The sequence below is a fragment of the Halichoeres trimaculatus genome, unplaced genomic scaffold (assembly GCF_033239565.1).
Source record: "Halichoeres trimaculatus isolate MK-OKI-2021-1 unplaced genomic scaffold, fHalTri1.1 fHalTri1_scaffold_22, whole genome shotgun sequence".
In the NCBI taxonomy this organism is placed as follows: Eukaryota; Metazoa; Chordata; class Actinopteri; order Labriformes; family Labridae; genus Halichoeres; species Halichoeres trimaculatus.
In genome coordinates, this window is record NW_027437200.1 from 1,531,721 (window position 1) to 1,550,000 (window position 18,280).

Consider the following 18,280-nt stretch of genomic DNA (forward strand, 5'->3'; position numbering starts at 1 on the left):
AAGTCTGGATTAACTGAAAGCTTCATAAATTATTCATAGGGGGTGCCAAATCCACACAAAATGAATTTCTCTTACTGTTTCTTTCAGTTGAACTTGGGTAGTTGGACCCTCAAACTACTCGCTCCCCAAACATCTGGTGTTAAATAATGGGTTCTGATTGGTCAAAACCCTATGACAGTGGTGATTACATCACTACATCAAAAGTGATGCACATACGATATCAAACCAATCGATGTAAAGGAGTCTGTCTCTGCCTGTTGACACTACAGCAAAAATAACAGTCTCATGGTCATGGTCTCATTATATACTGCACTTGTCCTGTATTGTCACTATAGCTAAAGGCTAAATCACACAGGCTCAAGGCTGGAACACCAGTGAAAGGCTAAAACACAGGCTAAAGGCTAAAATACAAGCTTAAAGCTAAAAACAACAAGCTAAAAGCTAAAAAACAAGCTAAAGGCTAAAACATGGGTTTTTCTGTTTGTGCTAATGTTGATTCCAACCCACAGTCAGCAGTTATTCTGCAGTGGTCTGTTCAAACTTGAGAGCCTATCAATAAAATGGAGAGCCAGGTTACGTTAGCTCTGCTTGGTGAGGTTGGAGTTGGTAGATGAGCTCTGGTAGGACAGAACCAGGATACACGTTACAGACACCTTACCTCGCAGAGTTGGATCTGGTAAAAAGTTGTCTTGAACAAAGAAAAGCAGAGTCAAAAAGAAGATCAAAACAAACACATGCCTCGGTAAGAGTCAAGTCTTCACCACAGTGTGCTTGAGAGTCCAGGCCAAAAGGTGGCGCTGCAGTCCAATTAAAACAGATCCTCTTTGCAGCCTCTTTAATGATACAGTAAACAGTAATCAAACATGAAGTTTGGTATTGATGGAAAGCACAGCTCCCAGCTCTCTGTCAGCACTCAATTTTTTTTGGATTGGAAAAAAACTTGAGGAGTTACAGATTGAGAGGCAACTTAACAATTTTGCTTTGCTGGGGTACGTCATATGCTTTTGATTACCTTATTGAAACATTGAACAATCGAAAACACACATTCCTAGGTTTCCATTGCTGTTTGAATTTTTCTCTTTGAACAAACTGTGACAGAGATACAGTAATAACTGTACAGCCAAGGCAAATATAGCATTGGCTCTACTGCAGGACCAAAGAAAGTCAATGTACACATTGTGGGTCTAGAGAGGGCTTGAGGTGGCAATAACACAAAGAACGGTCGCAGTTATGATGAAAAAGTTAATCTGAGAAGTTAAATCCAAAAAGTGAAACTCATATTTAGTACACACTGTGAAATATTTCAAGCATTTCTTTCTATTAATTTTGATGTTTATGGCTTATAGTCATTGAAAAAGTCCTAATCAAGTGTCTCACAAAGGATCTCTAAAACAGAAATGTTGGCCTCAAAAGTCTGTCCCTTTATATGCTGTCAGTACTTGTTTGGAGCCCCCTTTTTGCTTGAATCACTGCATTAATTCAGTCTGCTGAGGTGTTATGGAAGCTCTGGACACTTGGTTAGATTTTTCAAGGTTGCTAAACCAGCTTATGGTTCTTTTGGCGTCGTGGGCAGGAGCCAAATCTGCATCTCCACAAAGCTGGTCAGCAGAAGGAATCCATATATCTGGAGATCGCTTCACAAGCCTTCCATGAAGGGCTTCTTCTTCATCCCCTTCTTCTGGATCTCAGAGGAGTTGCTGTAGGTGGAGTTGAAACTGCTGGCTCTCTTCATCTGGTACATCACTTTAGCGGCTTCATCAGAGAGGGTCTGCAGGGTAACAGGAAGCATAAAGCAGTGTTTAGGAGACAGTCTTTAATTGACTGATTAAAAATTGTCCTGAACAGTGATGCGCATGGCCGAATTGTTGAAAAACACACTAAAGTGCCCTCTCGAGAACCAAACAGCATGCTTAAGTGCCCTCTTGATCAGTGTTTCCCAAACTGTTTTTCAGGTGACCCACTTTATTTTGGGAACAAGCCACGGCAACCCAATCCAAAATATGTCCAATCTGTAAATCAATTGACAAAATAACTGTGCAAAGATAAAGAAGGGTTCTTTAATCATGTTTCTGCATCATCGTACATCTTTTCTACCAGCTGACAGGCCTTACATATTTGACAAATGCATTACAGCTGTGTTAGGCTTACACTCCGAAAATACTTTTGATTCTGACTTCAAATCTTTCTTTTGGAAACAAACAATCAAAGTAATCAATGGCTCAGCTCTTTCATATGTGTGATGGTGACACAGTGACAGCATTTTCCTCTGAGTGCTGTGAAACAGTAGGAAACATACGGTGGTTGTTTGGGTAGTGCCAGCTCATGGCTTCAGACGTTTGAAAAACAGTTAAAGGGATAGTTCAGTTTTTTTGAAGTGGGGTTGTATGAGCTCTATGTGACCACTAAGGACATTAGATACAGTAGAAAGTTGTCTCCTCTCCCTCAGTAAGACACAAACTGTAATCGATAGTGACGAGGAAATAGGCGCTAACAGGGAGAGACCGTACCAAATTCAAAGGCTATTTTCTCTGCCTACAAGAACTCAAATCAAAAAGTGATACCACAGTTTAAGAGCACGCTACATAAAATATTTTTCAGTGCATTAAGTCTTTGGAAATATAAACATTTATCCGGACCTAACTAACTGGTCATGTATCCTTCCGCGCAGCGCTAGTGCACTCCGTCCCCCCTCCTCCTTTCAGCTGTAGGGAATGTAAACAAGCTATGCTTCGGGCGCTGGTTTTAGCCTCGTGTAAGTTTGATCAAGTATTGTAATTCTTTTGTTTGTACTCTAAGGATTGTGAGGCAGCGTAGGAAATTCAAAATGAGTGACTATGACAGCGACGATGAAGTTCCATTCACTTTGGAACCAAAAGGATACCTGTATGAACCGGAGTACACAGAAGAAGAGCTGCTACAGATGGCGACTGAAAGGAATACAGAGGAAACATCCGCGGACACTGGACATCAAGATAGAGTCTGAACTACTCAGTGGTGTAAATGTCTGAGCTCATCTCGAACATCCACACACTTAGGACCTTGAGGTGCATGATCGTCAGGTGCGGTGGGGGAGGTCCTTGGGGACCACTTCTGCTGCACCCTGATAAGACTTGCGCCTCAGTTTTACTTACACTTAGACATCCCTACATGGTACCAATTACTCTACACAACACACACAGAGACCCTTGGGGTGGGCCAAGTGGTATGTGGTAGGTAGGGCTCTTTGAGCTAACCACCTGAAGGGCACTGCCCCCTGAGCTACGCGGCCGTCCACTCCCCAATTTTAACTTTTCTTTTTAACTGCATTAGGATCACAAACATCCACACACTACAGAGCGGGGGAGGTGGGGTAGGGGGCTCTTCTCACACCCCTGTTTCTACGGTGCGCCCTGGGGCATGGGGTAAAGGGGATCCGCTGCCTTGGGTTTTGGGCGAGTGGCACAGCGGGGGTCCTGCGGCGCCCTGGGGGATGCCCATGGATTTATATTTACTTATTTGCTTATTTATTTATTTATTTATTTATTTAATCCTTTTTTTTTCTTTTTTGGAGAGTGAGGAGGAAAAGGAGGGGTATTTCAGCACCTGAGTGGCGGGGGGACTAGGTCCACGGTGGTGGGCTGGTGAGCTGGGGTACAGATGAGAGGGGGATGGGGTGGGTTGGGACTGGGGGTTGTGTACGGGGGACACTGGGTTTTTGGGGAGAGGACTTCTGTGGTCGGACCATCGTCCTGGGTACCTGGCCAAACCCTCCCTCCTCGGGGGTGAGTGGCCCTTGGGCACAGGTGACCCCTAGTCCTACCCCCTGCACTCGATCGGGGGCCCTGCGTCTAGCGGGGCCTGTGGGCCTCAGTTCCTCCCTCCGCAGTGTCGGGGGCCTGCCTCTAGCCTTCCCGGGACGCTCCCCCCTTGCCTCCTCCTGGATTGGCGTGCTGCTGTCTCCGTGGTGGTCTGTCTGGGCCCTGTGCTCTGTTGTGGCTGCGGGACGCCCGGGGATGAGGGCTATCTCAGTGCATGTTTGGCCTCTGGGAGCAGCGGGGCCACATCTGCATGATCACACCTTGGCATGATCACCTGACCTAAATCAAACCCAATTTTCTATACTGCCACCTGTAGCCCTATATGTGTAGGTGAGTATATGCTTCTGTGTATAGATCTATATACGTATATGTACCTTTTTACAATGGTACAATTGATGTGCTCACTGTTACTCATGATTTCTCCAGTTCATCTCTCCACAGGTTCTTCTTGTGATTATGATGTCAAAGACCTCAGGATACTGTCTCTTTTCAGGCTCAGTAGCTGGTTGTTTATTTCTCCTGTCTGTAGTCATTTGTCCAGTTGTTGTGGTTGTTCTCTACTGTTGTTTTGTTGTCTCTCTCTCCCCCTCTGTCTAGTCTCTTCTCTACACTCTTTCCCTTTATCACTGTTTCTTTCCTGATATCACCTTGTTGTGGTTAAGCAGTAATCTTCAAACTTGGCAATATACGGGAGGGAAACTGTATGGATACATGTATGCGTATGTATATATATATGTGCATATATATGTATGTGTGTGTGTATGTATATATATGTATGTGTATTTATGTATAATATATATATCAAAAACACTAATAAAGAATGTAATTTTAACACTCAAGGGGAGCCTTATACACTAACGGCCCCCTTTGGAAAAGCAAATGTGTTCTGCACAATACAGCAGCCAGACCATAATTCTGTTGTCGTGACGCTGAACAGGACAAGGAGAAAAAAATTAATAAATTTAAAAAAATGTCTGAGCTGTGACTCAATGCCCACGGATGCTGAGTGTTACTGCTGTCACGAGTGGAACTTGGTTACAGACAATCTTCAGGCTTTGTCTGAGGACACTGCTGGCTCTAAAGCCGTCTGTATAACTCATCACACAGATTTCCCTGCTCTTCTGAATTCTGGAGTGTCCTGTAACAGCAACAACAACAACTGTCGTGGCAGCAGTAACACTCAGCATCTTGATGTCCAGTGTCCGTGGATGTTTCCTCTGTATTCCTTTCAGTCGCCATCTGTAGCAGCTCTTCTTCTGTGTACTTCGGTTCATACAGGTATCCTTTTGGTTCCAAAGTGAATGGAACTTCATCGTCGCTGTCATAGTCACTCATTTTGAATTTCCTACGCTGCCTCACAATCCTTAGAGTACAAACAAAAGAATTAAAATACTTGATCAAACCTACACGAGGCTACAACCAGCGCCCGAAGCATAGCTTGTTTACATTCCCTACAGCTGAAAGGAGGAGGGGGGACGGAGCGCACTAGTGCTGCGTGTAAGGACACATGAGTTAGTTAGGTCCAGATAAATGTTTATATTTCCGAAGACTTAATGCACTTAAAAAATATTTAATGTAGCGTACTCTTAAACTGTGGTATTACTTTTTGGTTTGAGTTCTTGTAGGCAGAGAAAATAGCCTTTGAATTTGGTACCGTCTGTCCCTGTTAGTGTCTATTTCCTCGTCACCATCGATTACAGTTTGTGTCTTACTGAGGGAGAGGAGACAACTTTCTACTGTAGCTAATGTCCTTAGTGGTCACATAGAGCTCATACAACCCCACTTCAAAAAAACTGAACTATCCCTTTAAATGTTTACAGTTACAGCAAACATTGTGGCGAAGACCCATCACAATGAAAACATAACCAGCTATGACAGTTATCAGTAACCAAATTGGCAAGGGGAGACTTCTTCTGGTTAAGGAAAGCATGAATTTCGTGTAAACATTTTGAAAAATAATTTGATGACCCATAAAAAATCTCTGGCAACCCACCTTTGGGAATGACTGCTTTAGAGATCCCAAACTGCACAGTATAGTGTCTTTTTGAGAACCAAAACACCCTTAAGTGCTTTCATAGGAGCCCAAAATGCATGCTAGACTGCCCTCTTGGGTCAATTGTGCACTACAGCTCTCTTTAGGGAGCCAATACACACAATTAAGTCCCCCTTGTGCAAAAACCACACCAATGTTCCCTGTAGAGTCAAAATGTGCACTTAAGTCCCCTCTTGGAAGCCCAAAAAGTGCATAAAATGTCCTCTGTGGAGGCAAAACACACCCTAAAATGCTGTCTTTGAAGGCAGATACTTGTGCTAAGGTGCTTCCTTCTGAGCCATGCTGCACTAAAATACCCTCTGGAGCAAGGTGCCCTGTTGGGAGCCAAAATACACAGCCTTCCTAAACAGAAAAACACACTAAACTGCCCTCTTTGGCAGCTAAAACATGCTAATTCACCTTGGAAACATGCAGAATTTAGATCATGCTGTATATCTACTGATCTTAAATGAATTGAATGAGAACCTGAGAGTCTGTGGAGATATTATGAAAGACTGAAGTCATGGTGTCCATCCAGTTGCCGTAGATATTGTCTTCATGTTGGACCGGCCTCTGCTGACTACAGAACACAAACAGGAAATTCACGACTACGATCATTCACCACATCTTCACTTTGATGATCACCTCTGCCAAAGCTTGTACCTGATGTGATGGAGCAGGTCTTGCTGTACTTTTAGTTGCTGTTGAGCTTCATGAACTCGACCCTCTATGGTTAGTCTGGCACAGAGTTGAGCGCAGTGGACACCAAGAACCGCCGTGTTGAGGATACCAGCTCGGACCCCACTTTGAAAAGACACACAGTTGATCATAACCAACCTTTGACTGAACAGTATATCACCAATCTCTTTTTTGCTTTGGATAAAAACTTGAAAACACCACGAGACTGTGGTTCGCAGTGTTTTACCTGCAGGTCGTAACAGGACGTTGCTCTGTAACAATGCGCGTGACCTTCTGTTGGTCTCTGGTCTTGAAGCTCAGCTGGACTTGGAAGGGAAGTGTGCTTCTCTGGAGGAAAACTGTCACATGAACGTTGATAGCACACATTTAAATAGTTTTCTTATTCTCTTTAAAAATGGAAGTCGCTGTCCAGAGAAAATGTCAGGTTTAATTTGGTCGGCCTATCGTTTTACCTCCCATAAACTCTGGTTTGACAGCAAACTGGACGGTGAGCTCCATGCCCTTGGTGACATTCCCAATTTCTTTCACCAGTTGGTGGACTTTTTCACCCTCATATGGAAAATAACTGCAAAGGAAAGAGAGGGAAGAGACCTCTAATGGTGATTCTGGTGCCTATCTTCTTATGGGCGAGTAACTGTGCCAACTTCCTGTTGTAACATAACTCACACTCCTTCAGGAGCATGTAATGTGACAGTCACTCCTGTTGCAAGGACGTTATCCATGGAGGCCATCTGGATCTCTTTGGCAACTGTACCAATGCTCACTGTGTTCACCTGTTCAGGAGATGTAACAGACGTTTGGAAATGAGTTATCTGAATCACACCGATGCTTTAAGACTGTTTCAATCCCAGATTATTACAAACTCTCACCCTTCCTCCAGTAGTGTCTGCAAGTCTCCCAATTTCAGCCAAACGACAATCTGTTCCTTCAAAAGTCATCACGGATATGATGACTCTGGGGGGACAGGACAGAAAGAGCATTGTCTCTTTGCAAAAAACCATTGTGTTCATCATATATCTGTTTTCTTACCCGCTCTTCACGGCCTCTAGAGACAGTTTCTTGTAGAAATACGAAGCAAGGGATGACAAGGATGGAGAGGGAGTATTCTCTATCTCACCCAAGCCCATGTTGGCTCTGCCGTCAGAGCACAAAATCACCTGAAAAACAGAGACATCAGGGTGCAGTGTATCTTAAAAAACACATCTAAATGTCCAAAGTTATGGGCAGTTTCTTTAGCTCCATCACTCACCTTTGACCCTGGGTACCTCGATGCAATCGCGACTGAAGCCAAAGCTGCAGAACCAAGACAGGTCGCCCCATGTTCTCTGAGGCTGTGGGTGCAGAAATGTAGAACTTTAACTACTTCTGGTGCTGACAGGAAGACTAAAAAGCACCCTGAGCGGTCACTTACTCCTGGACTCTCTGAATAAGCTGGTTGTAGGTCTCAGCAATACAGTGTGGCACGCTGTAAGCCACGCTCTGCTGCCATATATGGTCATAATCCACCAACGCCCAATCCCTGAGGGTGAGGGGAACACTGGTACCATCGCCGTAAATAACAACCTGTACAAGACAAGAGGGATAGAGAGGAGTTATAAGTGCACACAGACTACAATTTACTTAATACATGAAGGATATGAGTGTTATTCCTCTTACATCATCATTGAACGTGACCAGAGCCACTCTCCTGTGAGGAGACTGCTGCAGCATGGATGTTAGCGCCCCCTTGAGGGCATCTTGCATACCCTGTGGGAGAAAAACAGTCATGTGAACATTATACTTTGATTGCATGACTACATGACAATAAACCTGTAGATGTAGGAATTTATCTCTGTGTACCTGTAGCCTGGATATGTGTGCTTGTGATCCATTGCTTGCTGTCACCTAGCAGGGACAAAAAGACCAACAGGATTGAAGAAGTTAGAAAGTTAGTAGTTGATGAGTTAGAATAGCAGGAGAGTGAGTTTAGAAAAAAAAAACGTGATGAGTTTATACATATTGTTTGGTGATAAAAGCTAATTAACTGGCCATTTTTCTTTTTTTTTTCTTGTGTCCAATCATAAAAATTGCAGTTTCTTGAGTGTCCACTTGAAGCTGTCTGACATCCATTGAACAACAGCATTAAGATGTCCATGACAGCAGAAATAAACATGTTTATAGACTTTAAGTACCCCAAACAGCACATGTCACCCTGCTGTTAATCTCTCTTCACTGGCTTCCAGTAGCAGCTCCAATCAAATTCAAAGCTCTTCTTCTGGCTTACAAAACATTGACAAGATCAGCTCCTGCCTACCTGGGGTCCCTCATCCAGGTCTACACTCCTTCTTGCCCACTACACTCTGCTTGTGAAAGAGGTCTGGTGCTCCCAGCCCAGCACGGCTCTGAATCTGTAGCCAGACTCTTTTCCTCTGCTGTTCCCAAATGGTGAATGAATTACCTAACTCTATATGATCCACAGAGTCCCTTTGTACTTTAAGAGATGACTGATTCTATTTGATATATTCTTACTGAAATACTTGCACTGTACACTTTCTTGTTTGCAACTGTAACTGTCCTAACTCACAGTTGACAGAGCAAGAAGGAGCAAAGAAGCAGAGTTAAGGAAGGCCTTCTCGATCACAGCTCCAGAGTGCCCCCCTGTGAGTCAGCTCAGCAGTTCTTTTTTTCATGCAAAACTCATAACCCTGAGATCTTCAAAAGTACTGAGTAATTAAGTCTGTGCCAGGCTGGAAACGCTTCTGTCTTGACTCAAAGTCCTAGTCCTAGTTTGAGTCTGTTTAGCATTGGTGGCTATTGATGCTAACTTTCATGGAAATGACTTTTTCAAATTTGAGTTAAAACCTGCTGACCTCCCACACACACCTCTGTCGTGACACTCATGCTGCCAGAAATGTCCACGCAGAACACCACCATCGTGTCCTCCAGGTTCTGGTACACGTCGTCGCTCTGACTGGGCAGGTAAATGTCATCGCTGTGCACACCTGCCAGCACACCCACACACACTCTCTCCACGCTGTCGTTCACACCGTTCTCATGTCTGCAGAACTCACACACCCAGACCTGAAGAAGAGGACAGGAGGGGTTTGAAACACGCTTTTCTTCTCACAGCATCAAGAGATGGAAAGAGAGATGACAACGTACATTCCTCTGGATAAAACTCAGACAGGACAAGGCTGCACTACATTTCCCACAAATCACCGGGCTCTGACCGCTCTCCACACATGATGCTGTTCAGACAAAGTGAATCAAGTTAAATAACATTGAAACAGGTGTTTCTTTGTGTGTGTGTGTGTCATTGGGTGAGGGTGCACCTTCACTGATCTCCACCAGTTTTCCAACACTGATCAAGACGACGTTGACGTTTGCGGTCAGCCTGCTCTGTCCATCCTGCTTGTCTGCTGTGAACAAAGAAACAAAGATGGAGAATGCTTCTCTCAAACACTCACCTTCATGTTAAAGGAGTTAAGAAATCTCACCTCGGGGTGGGACAGGAGGAGGGAGGGAGGTGGGAACAGGTGGAGGCAGGAAGGGCAGGAGAGGAGGAAGAGGCAGAGACGTGGGACGAGGTTTTCTGAGACGACGAGGAGGCAAGGGAGGAGGAAGAGGGCCTGAGGAAAGTAGAGAGAAAAGATTGCGTTATGTTTCATATTTTAAATCCTGGATTAGAAAAAAAGGTTCTTTTCGCTGTTTGCTGTTGTGAATTAGGATAATCTACATGTGGATTTCCCCTCTTTTAATCTCTTCTCTCTTTGTGTTTCTGCTTCTCATGCAGATTCGAGCACCGCTCCCCCTCCTGCTCCACCACACACACACACACACACACACACACACACACACACACACACACGTAGACTCATACATGTACATTATCTCACATGTATCTCTGCTGAATACAATTTCCTGTTATTTTTCTGCAATCCTCCCGAGAATCTGATTAACGCTTCAGACAGAAAAACAACTCTTTCTCCATGCTGAGCTTTTTGTGCACATGTGGAGAGAGGACTTATTCACCTTCTAGCTGTGTAACATTCACGATGTTGTCATAATTGTTGTTGAAGGAGGGACCTGCAGACATAGAAGAAAGAACTGGTTTGAAATCAGATGTGAAGATGAAAATACGACATTTAAGCAGTGCTTCAAAATTCAAGCATCAAAGAATCAAAACACATGGCAAAAATTGGGAAAAGAGGCGGAAAAGTGTGGTTTAAAACTTGTAAAATCTTATGCTTAAATTAAAAGATCATTGCACTCACACGCTCCATCTGGCCTCCAGTTACACACCACATGACTGCAGGCGAATTCCATCTAAACCAATCAAAAATGTCAATAAAAAGCCTTTAGTCAGAGAGAACTAGACTTATTCCTCCCATCTTTAAGACTCAAATAAGTCAAAATGACAGAAATACGAGAAAGGATGAAAAATCAGCAAAATGTCGATGAGAGATCAGCTTCCTGGCATCATGTGCTGAGTGTTACTGTTTGTTATTTTTCTGGTTGACAGATGGGTGAGTAACACCACAGAAGAAGTCATTTCCTGTTTGAATAACTGTCAGGGAAAAGACAAAAACATGGGTGACAGTGGCCTAAATGAATTTATCTCAGCCTCAGAGGGTGTTCACTAAGTTCACCAGTTAGCTCAACAAACCTGTGATTTATGTCTTATCATCAACCTATGGCCTAAAAATCACAGAGGGACATCGCAGCTTCCAACTTCATCATCAACCTGCTTAAGATTAGTGCAGCCAAATGCAGAGGTGGGAAAACTTAAAAAGCACGGCAAGCTCTCTAGAAGAACCAGCGCTTAAAGTATGATCCAGAATCTGACCCCGACAGGAAGAGGTTGTGAAAGTGTTTCAGCTGTACAACACCAAGTCTTTGAGCTGTACAATCAAATGTTTAAGTGAAATGGTTGGTTTAGAATGTCTGCCTCCAACCCAACGTTGACTCTGCGACACTGAAGCAAAACCACAGGAGTGTAGGAGGAATGGGTGTGGTTTAGCTTGCACGGCTAAGTACACCAGTCCTGTAGGTACGTCACCACAGGAGCAGAGTGGAAACCCCTTGTAGAAGCAACAATATGAGTGGGTGAGCCGCAGAAACAATGTAGAGGCATGCTAGGCGGGATCATGTCTAAAATATAAATAATATTTTTCAGTTTAAGGGACCCCTAAATAAAACTCAATACCAGCTTTAATCTTAAAACGCAAACCAATTTGGAAACTCTGAATACTCTAGAAACTAAAAATCCTTGAGAAGCTCTAGATGCTAAAAGGGTACTCAAGAGGATTCTCAAACCTTTTAGGAAAATTTGGCACTAAGACCCTTGTTGAAGTCTAGACACCCTGGCCCCTTAGGAAACTCTAGACACAAAGACACCTCAACAAACTTTGGACACTTTAAGTCCTTGAAACTGTGGACCACTTCAGAAACATCAGGTACTTTTACCCCTTTGGAGACTCTGGATGCTCAGACACCTTTGGAAAGCCCAAATACTTTGACCCCTTTTTAAACACTGAACACCAAAACCTTTAGGCACTTTGGAAACTCTGGACACCTAGACCCTTTGTGAAACTCTCAATACTTGGATCTGGTTAAAAACTCAAGATACTTAGATCCTTTTAGAAACACTTGAAACCTAGACTTCTCTGGAACACTAAAGACTCTTTGATCCCTTTGGCAAATCTGAGTGGTCAAACAGCTTGGATAACTCTGGAAACTCAGGACCCCTCGGAAACAAAAGATACTTTGACCCAATTTGGGACTTTGGACCCTCAGACCCTTTTAGTACTTTTAGACACTAAGACCCCTTTTGGAGACTCTGATTGCTTAGAGACCTTTGGAAGGTCCAAACACTGTGACCCCTTTCCAAACAGTGGAAACCCCTTGGTACTTTGGAAAATCTGGATACTTAGACCTCTTGAGAAACTCCAGAAAATGTACATCCCCTCAGCAACTCTGGATTCTCAAGGCCCTTTAAAAAACTACTGACTCTTTGATCCATTTGGAGACTCTGGGCAATTATACATCTTTAGAAACTCTAGGCCCTAAGACCCTTTGGAGACTTTGGATGCTTAGACACATTTGGAAAGTCCAGACAGTTTGACCCCTTTTTAAACACTGGACCACTAAAACCCCTAGGCATTTTGGAAATTCTGGACACCTATACCCATTGAGAAACTTTCATTACTCAGACCCTGATGAAAACTCGAGAAACATGACACTTTGATAGCTTTGGAAACCTGAACGCTTCCAGCCTTTGGGAAATTAAGAACCACAAGATATCCTTTGGAAACTCTGGAAACTAAAACAGCTTGGAAACCTTAGGCATTTTGACCTCTCTGGAGATTCTGGATACTCAGACACCCATAAGAAACTCTGGATACTTAGATCAGTTTGGGAACTCTGGATAACTGTACACCTTGAGAAACTCTGAAGAGTCAGACCCTGATAGAAACTCAAGATACTTGGACCCCTGAGAACTCTGGACACTGGCAACTTTGGAAATCTAAGGAACATAGAGAACCCTTTGAAAACCCGGGACTCTGGGCTCCTACCAAATCTCTGGATACTTAAAGGTGAGCAGCCCAACCCACACAGCCTTAGACCTTGTACTACAGTTCATTCAGAATTCTTTTGAAGGTCTTTGTGAGTGCTCTGAGTCTCAGACTGTCGTCATGATAACAGGACTCTTCCCTGTTCTTTCCGGCCCCACACAGTAAATGGTTCCTGTGGACAACTTTTTATCACCAGTGAACCTCCAGCAACCTTTAGTATCCATTCTACAACTTCATCGACATTTCAAACCATAGATTACAGCCAATAATGTCACACGTCCTGCTCGTACATTCAGCATTACTGACTGTACTCATTGACGCTCAAATGCTTCTTGTGATTTTGTATCCGGAGGCATGGTTACACCTACATAGAATAATAAATAAAGTCAGGTAACTTAACTTTTTACACTCTATCGAAAAGTTTTTACACTTTTTGTTTAACATAGAGCTTTGTCTTCAGGGTTCATTTCTGTGAACACACAAACTCGCACACACACACGTTTAAAGAAGAAAAGAGTTACCTTCACTGCGTGCTGTCTTCAGCTGTGTCTCTAAAACTGAAAGTATGTGAGTGTATTAGCAGGTCTCGTCTGTATGAGTGTGTAGGCTGTGTTCAAAGTCTGAAAACCAGCACAGTGCTCGTGTCAGGAAGTTGATAAGTGAGATGAAGAGAGAAAGAGAAATGAAAGCTATAAGGAAGAGAAGAAAGAGGAAAAGATTTGTATCAAGAATTGTTTTAATCATTAACAAAGGAGGCAAAATCCCAACTCCCAAATAGACCAATGCCAGTGTTCAGACTGTGTATCAACAGCTGTGTAACAACAAAGAGAAACACGGTTATTTCATTGATTAAATTCAAACATTTTTTGTCATAAAAGTGTGCTTTAACTTTGTGTGCAGCTTTATCTCCATAGCACACCACAAAGCCACTTTGAGGTGTTTCTGACTTGTCTAAATTTAAATCATGAGATGACAAAAGCAAACCAGACCACCATAGAGATGATGGGCTTTTTTTAATCTGAACTTTCTTCATCTTTAGAATTTTCATAAATAAACTAAGCAGGAAATACTCTTATAGACACTTAATAACCATCAGAGGAATGTATTTATGTTATCTATCATCTGTATGTACTTTCAAATGTGCAAATATATCTTTAGACGTTTTAATCAAAATATGCCATGAACACAAAAAATGATAAATTTATATGTTTCACCTCACTAGAAGGCTAGGAGTTAATAATATCTTATTCATAATTTAACCTCTGAACAACCCAGGATAACTTTGATATCAATATGTACTATTTTTATTAAAATTTTGCAGCATTTTTACAGTGTAACATTATAGCTGAGCCTAGTTCTCTAGAAAAAAATGTATTGAAAGCAATTTTAGTTAGTTCCTGTGGTTAAGCTGTCTCTACTGAATAAGTTGCATAATTTTTCATGTAAAATGCTAAAATGGACACTGCTGATGTTAATACATTCGTAACTAATTATTGTATTTGGATCTAATTCAGCAACTATCTATCTATCTATCTATCTATCTATCTATCTATCTATCTATCTATCTATCTATCTATCTATCTATCTATCTGTATTTCTATTTCTCTCTCTCTCTCTCTCTCTATATATATATATATATATATATATATATATATATATATATATATATATCTTTAGACTTTTCATAAAGTATATATATATATATATATATATATATATATATATATATATATATATATATATATATATATATATATATATATATATATATATATATATATATATATACATATATATATATATATACAGTGGGGAAAATACGTATTGAATGAGTCAACTTTTTTCCTAAATTTTTAGCAGACATTGATATTAACTCAAATAATCCACACATGAAAAGAAATCACAACGTTCAGGTCCATAAGTAATGATTATGTGGAATTCAATTTGATAACATAGGTAAAAAGAATTGAACACACCATGGAAAGGCTGTATACTTTGGCAAGGAAATGCACCATACCACCTGCAATCTGTCAGTAATTATTATTTGAACTTCCAATTAGTGCAAACCAACTTGAGCTGGGCTAGAGCAAATTGATGGTCCTATAAAAAAGGTTGTTTCTTCACCAAGCAGTTAAATAGCACACACCTCATGATGGGTAAAGGCAAAGAGCTCTCTGAAGACATTCACAACCTGATTGTTGCTCAGCATCAGAATGGAACTGGTTACAGGCTTATATCAAAGCACCTGAATATCCCAGTCAGCACTGTTGGGGCCATTATTCGCAAGTGGAAGAAGCACCACCTTACCATCAACAGGCCACGCACAGGAGCTCCTCGCAAGATTTCTGACCAGGGAGTCAAAAAGATAATCAGAAGAGTACTCAACGAGCCAAGGACCACCCTGAAAGTGCTCCAGAAAGACTTGGAGGCAGCAGGTACAATTGTTACAGAGAAAACAATAGGCAATGCACTACACTGCCATGGCCTGTATAGACTCCATTCCTCAAGAAAAGGCATGTTGAAGCTGGTTTAAAGTTTGCTAAATGGCATCCTGACAAGCCTGTAGAATACTGGGAGAATGTTGTCTGGTCACATGAGACCAAAATTGAACTTTTTGGCTGTCATACTACGTACTATGTTTGGAGGAGAAATGGCACTGCACATCAGCAAAAAACGCTATACCAACAGTGACGTTTGGAGGTGAGAGCATCATGGCATGGGGTTGTTTCTCATCTCATGGTATTGGCAAACTTCATATAACTGACGGAGCAATGAATGGAGCCATGTATGGGGAATTCTTGATATGAATCTGCTGCCATCCACCAGGATGATGAAGATGAGACGTGGCTGGACCTTCCAGCAGGACAACGATCCAAAGCACACAGCAAAGTTGACTCTCAAATGGTTTCAAAAAAAGAAAATCAATCTGTTAGAATGGCCTAGTCAATCACCTGACTTCAATCCAACTGAACATTTGTGGAAAGAAGTAAAGAAAAGGGTTCACCAGAGGGCACCAAAGAATATTCTAGATTTGAAGACAATCTGTGCAGAGGAATGGACCAAAATTACACCTGAGCAGTGTGGGCCATTAGTTCAAACATACAAGAAGCTTCTGGAAGCTGTCATTGCAAACAAAGGCTTCTCCACTAACTATTAGATGAGTCTCAGTTAGTGTGCTCAATACTTTTTTCCTGTGTTATCGTACTTAATTCCACATAATCATTATTTATGGACTTGAATGTTGTGATTTCTTTTCATGTGTGGATTATTGAGTTTATACCAATGTCTGGTAGAAATTTTGTTTGATTGACACTTTCCAAAAATTTTATAAATCTCAAAAACCTTGCAAAACTTTCCAAAATGTTTATTCAACTAATCAGCAAAAATTGTAAAACAATTTTTAAATTTTAAGAATTTGCAAAAAATTTTAAAAAATTAAACCAAATGAATTTGCAAACGTTTTACATGCATTGAAAGAATACTTGATTTCTATGACATGTATTAGTTACATAGCTCAGCTCATCATTATTCATTTTTTTGTTGTTTGCTGATGTCTTGCCACATATCAGGCATGTATATTAAGCTGGCACGCTGTCAATGAATCCATCCAAACAGGATCAAAATCTGTATTTTCTTCCAGATTTGTCTTTTTATAGCTTTAGTTTTCTTACCAGGGCTGTGAAACTTGCCACAGGTGCATGGAAGTTGGTGGGCTGTTGATGTTGTGGGAGGTGAAGTAGAGCAGTGGCAGGCTTTGTTGACAGCACTTTATAAATAAAAGTTATTTATTGTTTTTATTTTCTGATTCTTTTCAATTCAATGCTTGTGTTCATTTGATTGGCTTTAAGTGTTTCTAAAATTGTTCTTTTGAAGGGACATGCCAAAAGCATTCCTAGTATCATGGCTGATCATTTTACAGGCATCCATTGATGTATCTGCTCTTTTATTTTTTTGTTGTCATTTCACATTAAAGGTTTTCATCCTGAAGGCATCCTGTTGATAAAACCCTTTTTAGGCTGACGTCTGTTCTTCTAATGACTGCAGCACTGCTTTGAAGATGGCGGCCACAGCCACAGCACCCGGATCAGGCATGGTGACCCTCTCGGCTGCGATGTAGCTGGCTCGCCCCGCCCTCGCTGTGAGGTCACGAGTTGACTCCGCTCCCGTTACAGCTTTCTAAAAGAAGAAAAGGAAGAATGAGTAAAAATAAAATCCTTCAAAAATTCTAAAAATCTAAGTACAGTACCTGCACAGCATTCTGTAGTACAGTCATCTCTCCACCAGGGGTTGCTGATGTGAGCTTCATGAGCTCGTCCACAGCAGGACACAGAGCGTCCAACTACAGAAGGACAGAACACGGACTGAAGAGGTCTCTCAGTGTAACTTAGATGTTTTTCATAGAAGGGAAAGTGAAAGAGTGTTTTCTCACCATGGTTCTGTCTCCAGGATCAGCTCCACCGTACCTGAAACACGGTTTACATATCAGACCTGATTTACATCAAACCACACGATCAGAGCTGCTTCATGTTGACCTTTAAGTGGTTTCCTGTTTCTGTTACTGTTCTGTTAACATGGCTGGCTCAGCATTACTGTCAGACTTTGAACCTTTCCAGGGGCATCATTTGGTTTCTATCCTAATTTTAACGTTTACATGCTGCTCTGAACAAGAACTCCATCCATCCATTTTCTGAACTGCTAATCCTGTTCAGGGTCGCGCGTGGCTGGAGCCTATCCCAGCAGTCATTGGGCGAGAGGTGGGGTACACCCTGAACTGGTCGCCAGCCAATCACAGGGCTGACAAATAGAGACAGACAACCATTCACGCACACACTCACACCTAGGGACAATTTAGAGTGATCAATTAACCTGTTGAGCATGTTTTTGGACTGTGGGAGGAAGCCGGAGTACCCAGAGATAACCCACACATGCACGGGGGAAAACATGCAAACTCCACACAGAAAGGCCCACAAGCTGTTCTAATTAGTAATTTTGAAAAGAGAAACTCATGTTTTTTGCATGGCAACAGTGAAGGAGGCTTCTAGAATGCTGGGTCCCTGACTGCTGGGTGGGCGCACATATGGGGCTTTGACAGTTAAGACATAGAGGAAGTACACACCTCCTCATGGCCTGTGCCCCAGCATGCATTGCAGTAGCCCAGGCGGCAGCATTGCTCCGCCTCTCAGTCACATGACCTGCTG

General features: G+C 42.1%; 2 protein-coding genes across 4 annotated transcripts in view; both read right to left on the reverse strand.

Moving 5' to 3' along the window:
• Nucleotides 1-808: 808 nt before the first annotated feature.
• Nucleotides 809-14,699, reverse strand: LOC141811057 (circularly permutated Ras protein 1). 2 transcript variants are annotated; one of them, XM_074698910.1, is made up of 19 exons: nt 13,604-14,699; nt 10,782-10,833; nt 10,540-10,593; nt 10,005-10,136; nt 9,840-9,926; nt 9,670-9,755; nt 9,391-9,588; nt 8,368-8,412; nt 8,185-8,274; nt 7,940-8,091; nt 7,778-7,859; nt 7,558-7,685; nt 7,398-7,482; nt 7,195-7,301; nt 6,981-7,093; nt 6,755-6,866; nt 6,493-6,633; nt 6,316-6,409; nt 809-1,768 (listed from the first exon to the last, which is right to left on the reverse strand). In XM_074698910.1, the coding sequence occupies exons 2-19, from the start codon at nt 10,831-10,833 to the stop codon at nt 1,637-1,639; spliced, it is 1,890 nt and encodes a 629-aa protein (XP_074555011.1). In that variant the 5' UTR covers nt 13,604-14,699; the 3' UTR covers nt 809-1,636. The 2 variants fall into 2 exon arrangements, with proteins under 2 accessions (XP_074555011.1, XP_074555012.1); XM_074698911.1 differs by lacking the exon at nt 13,604-14,699 and having other exon boundaries at nt 9,840-9,923; nt 10,782-13,591.
• Nucleotides 14,700-14,892: 193 nt separating this feature from the next.
• Nucleotides 14,893-18,280, reverse strand: part of tkfc (triokinase/FMN cyclase) — an 8,850-nt gene continuing 5,462 nt past the window's right edge. For both annotated transcript variants that reach the window (XM_074699124.1, XM_074699125.1), the window contains exons 14-17: nt 18,199-18,280; nt 17,512-17,545; nt 17,329-17,421; nt 14,893-17,258 (exon numbers count right to left, since the gene is read on the reverse strand). The exon at nt 18,199-18,280 is cut by the window's right edge and continues 25 nt beyond it. In XM_074699124.1, the coding sequence (XP_074555225.1) occupies nt 17,094-17,258; nt 17,329-17,421; nt 17,512-17,545; nt 18,199-18,280 (374 nt within the window). In that variant the 3' untranslated portion in view covers nt 14,893-17,093. The remainder of the gene's footprint in view (nt 17,259-17,328; nt 17,422-17,511; nt 17,546-18,198) is intronic.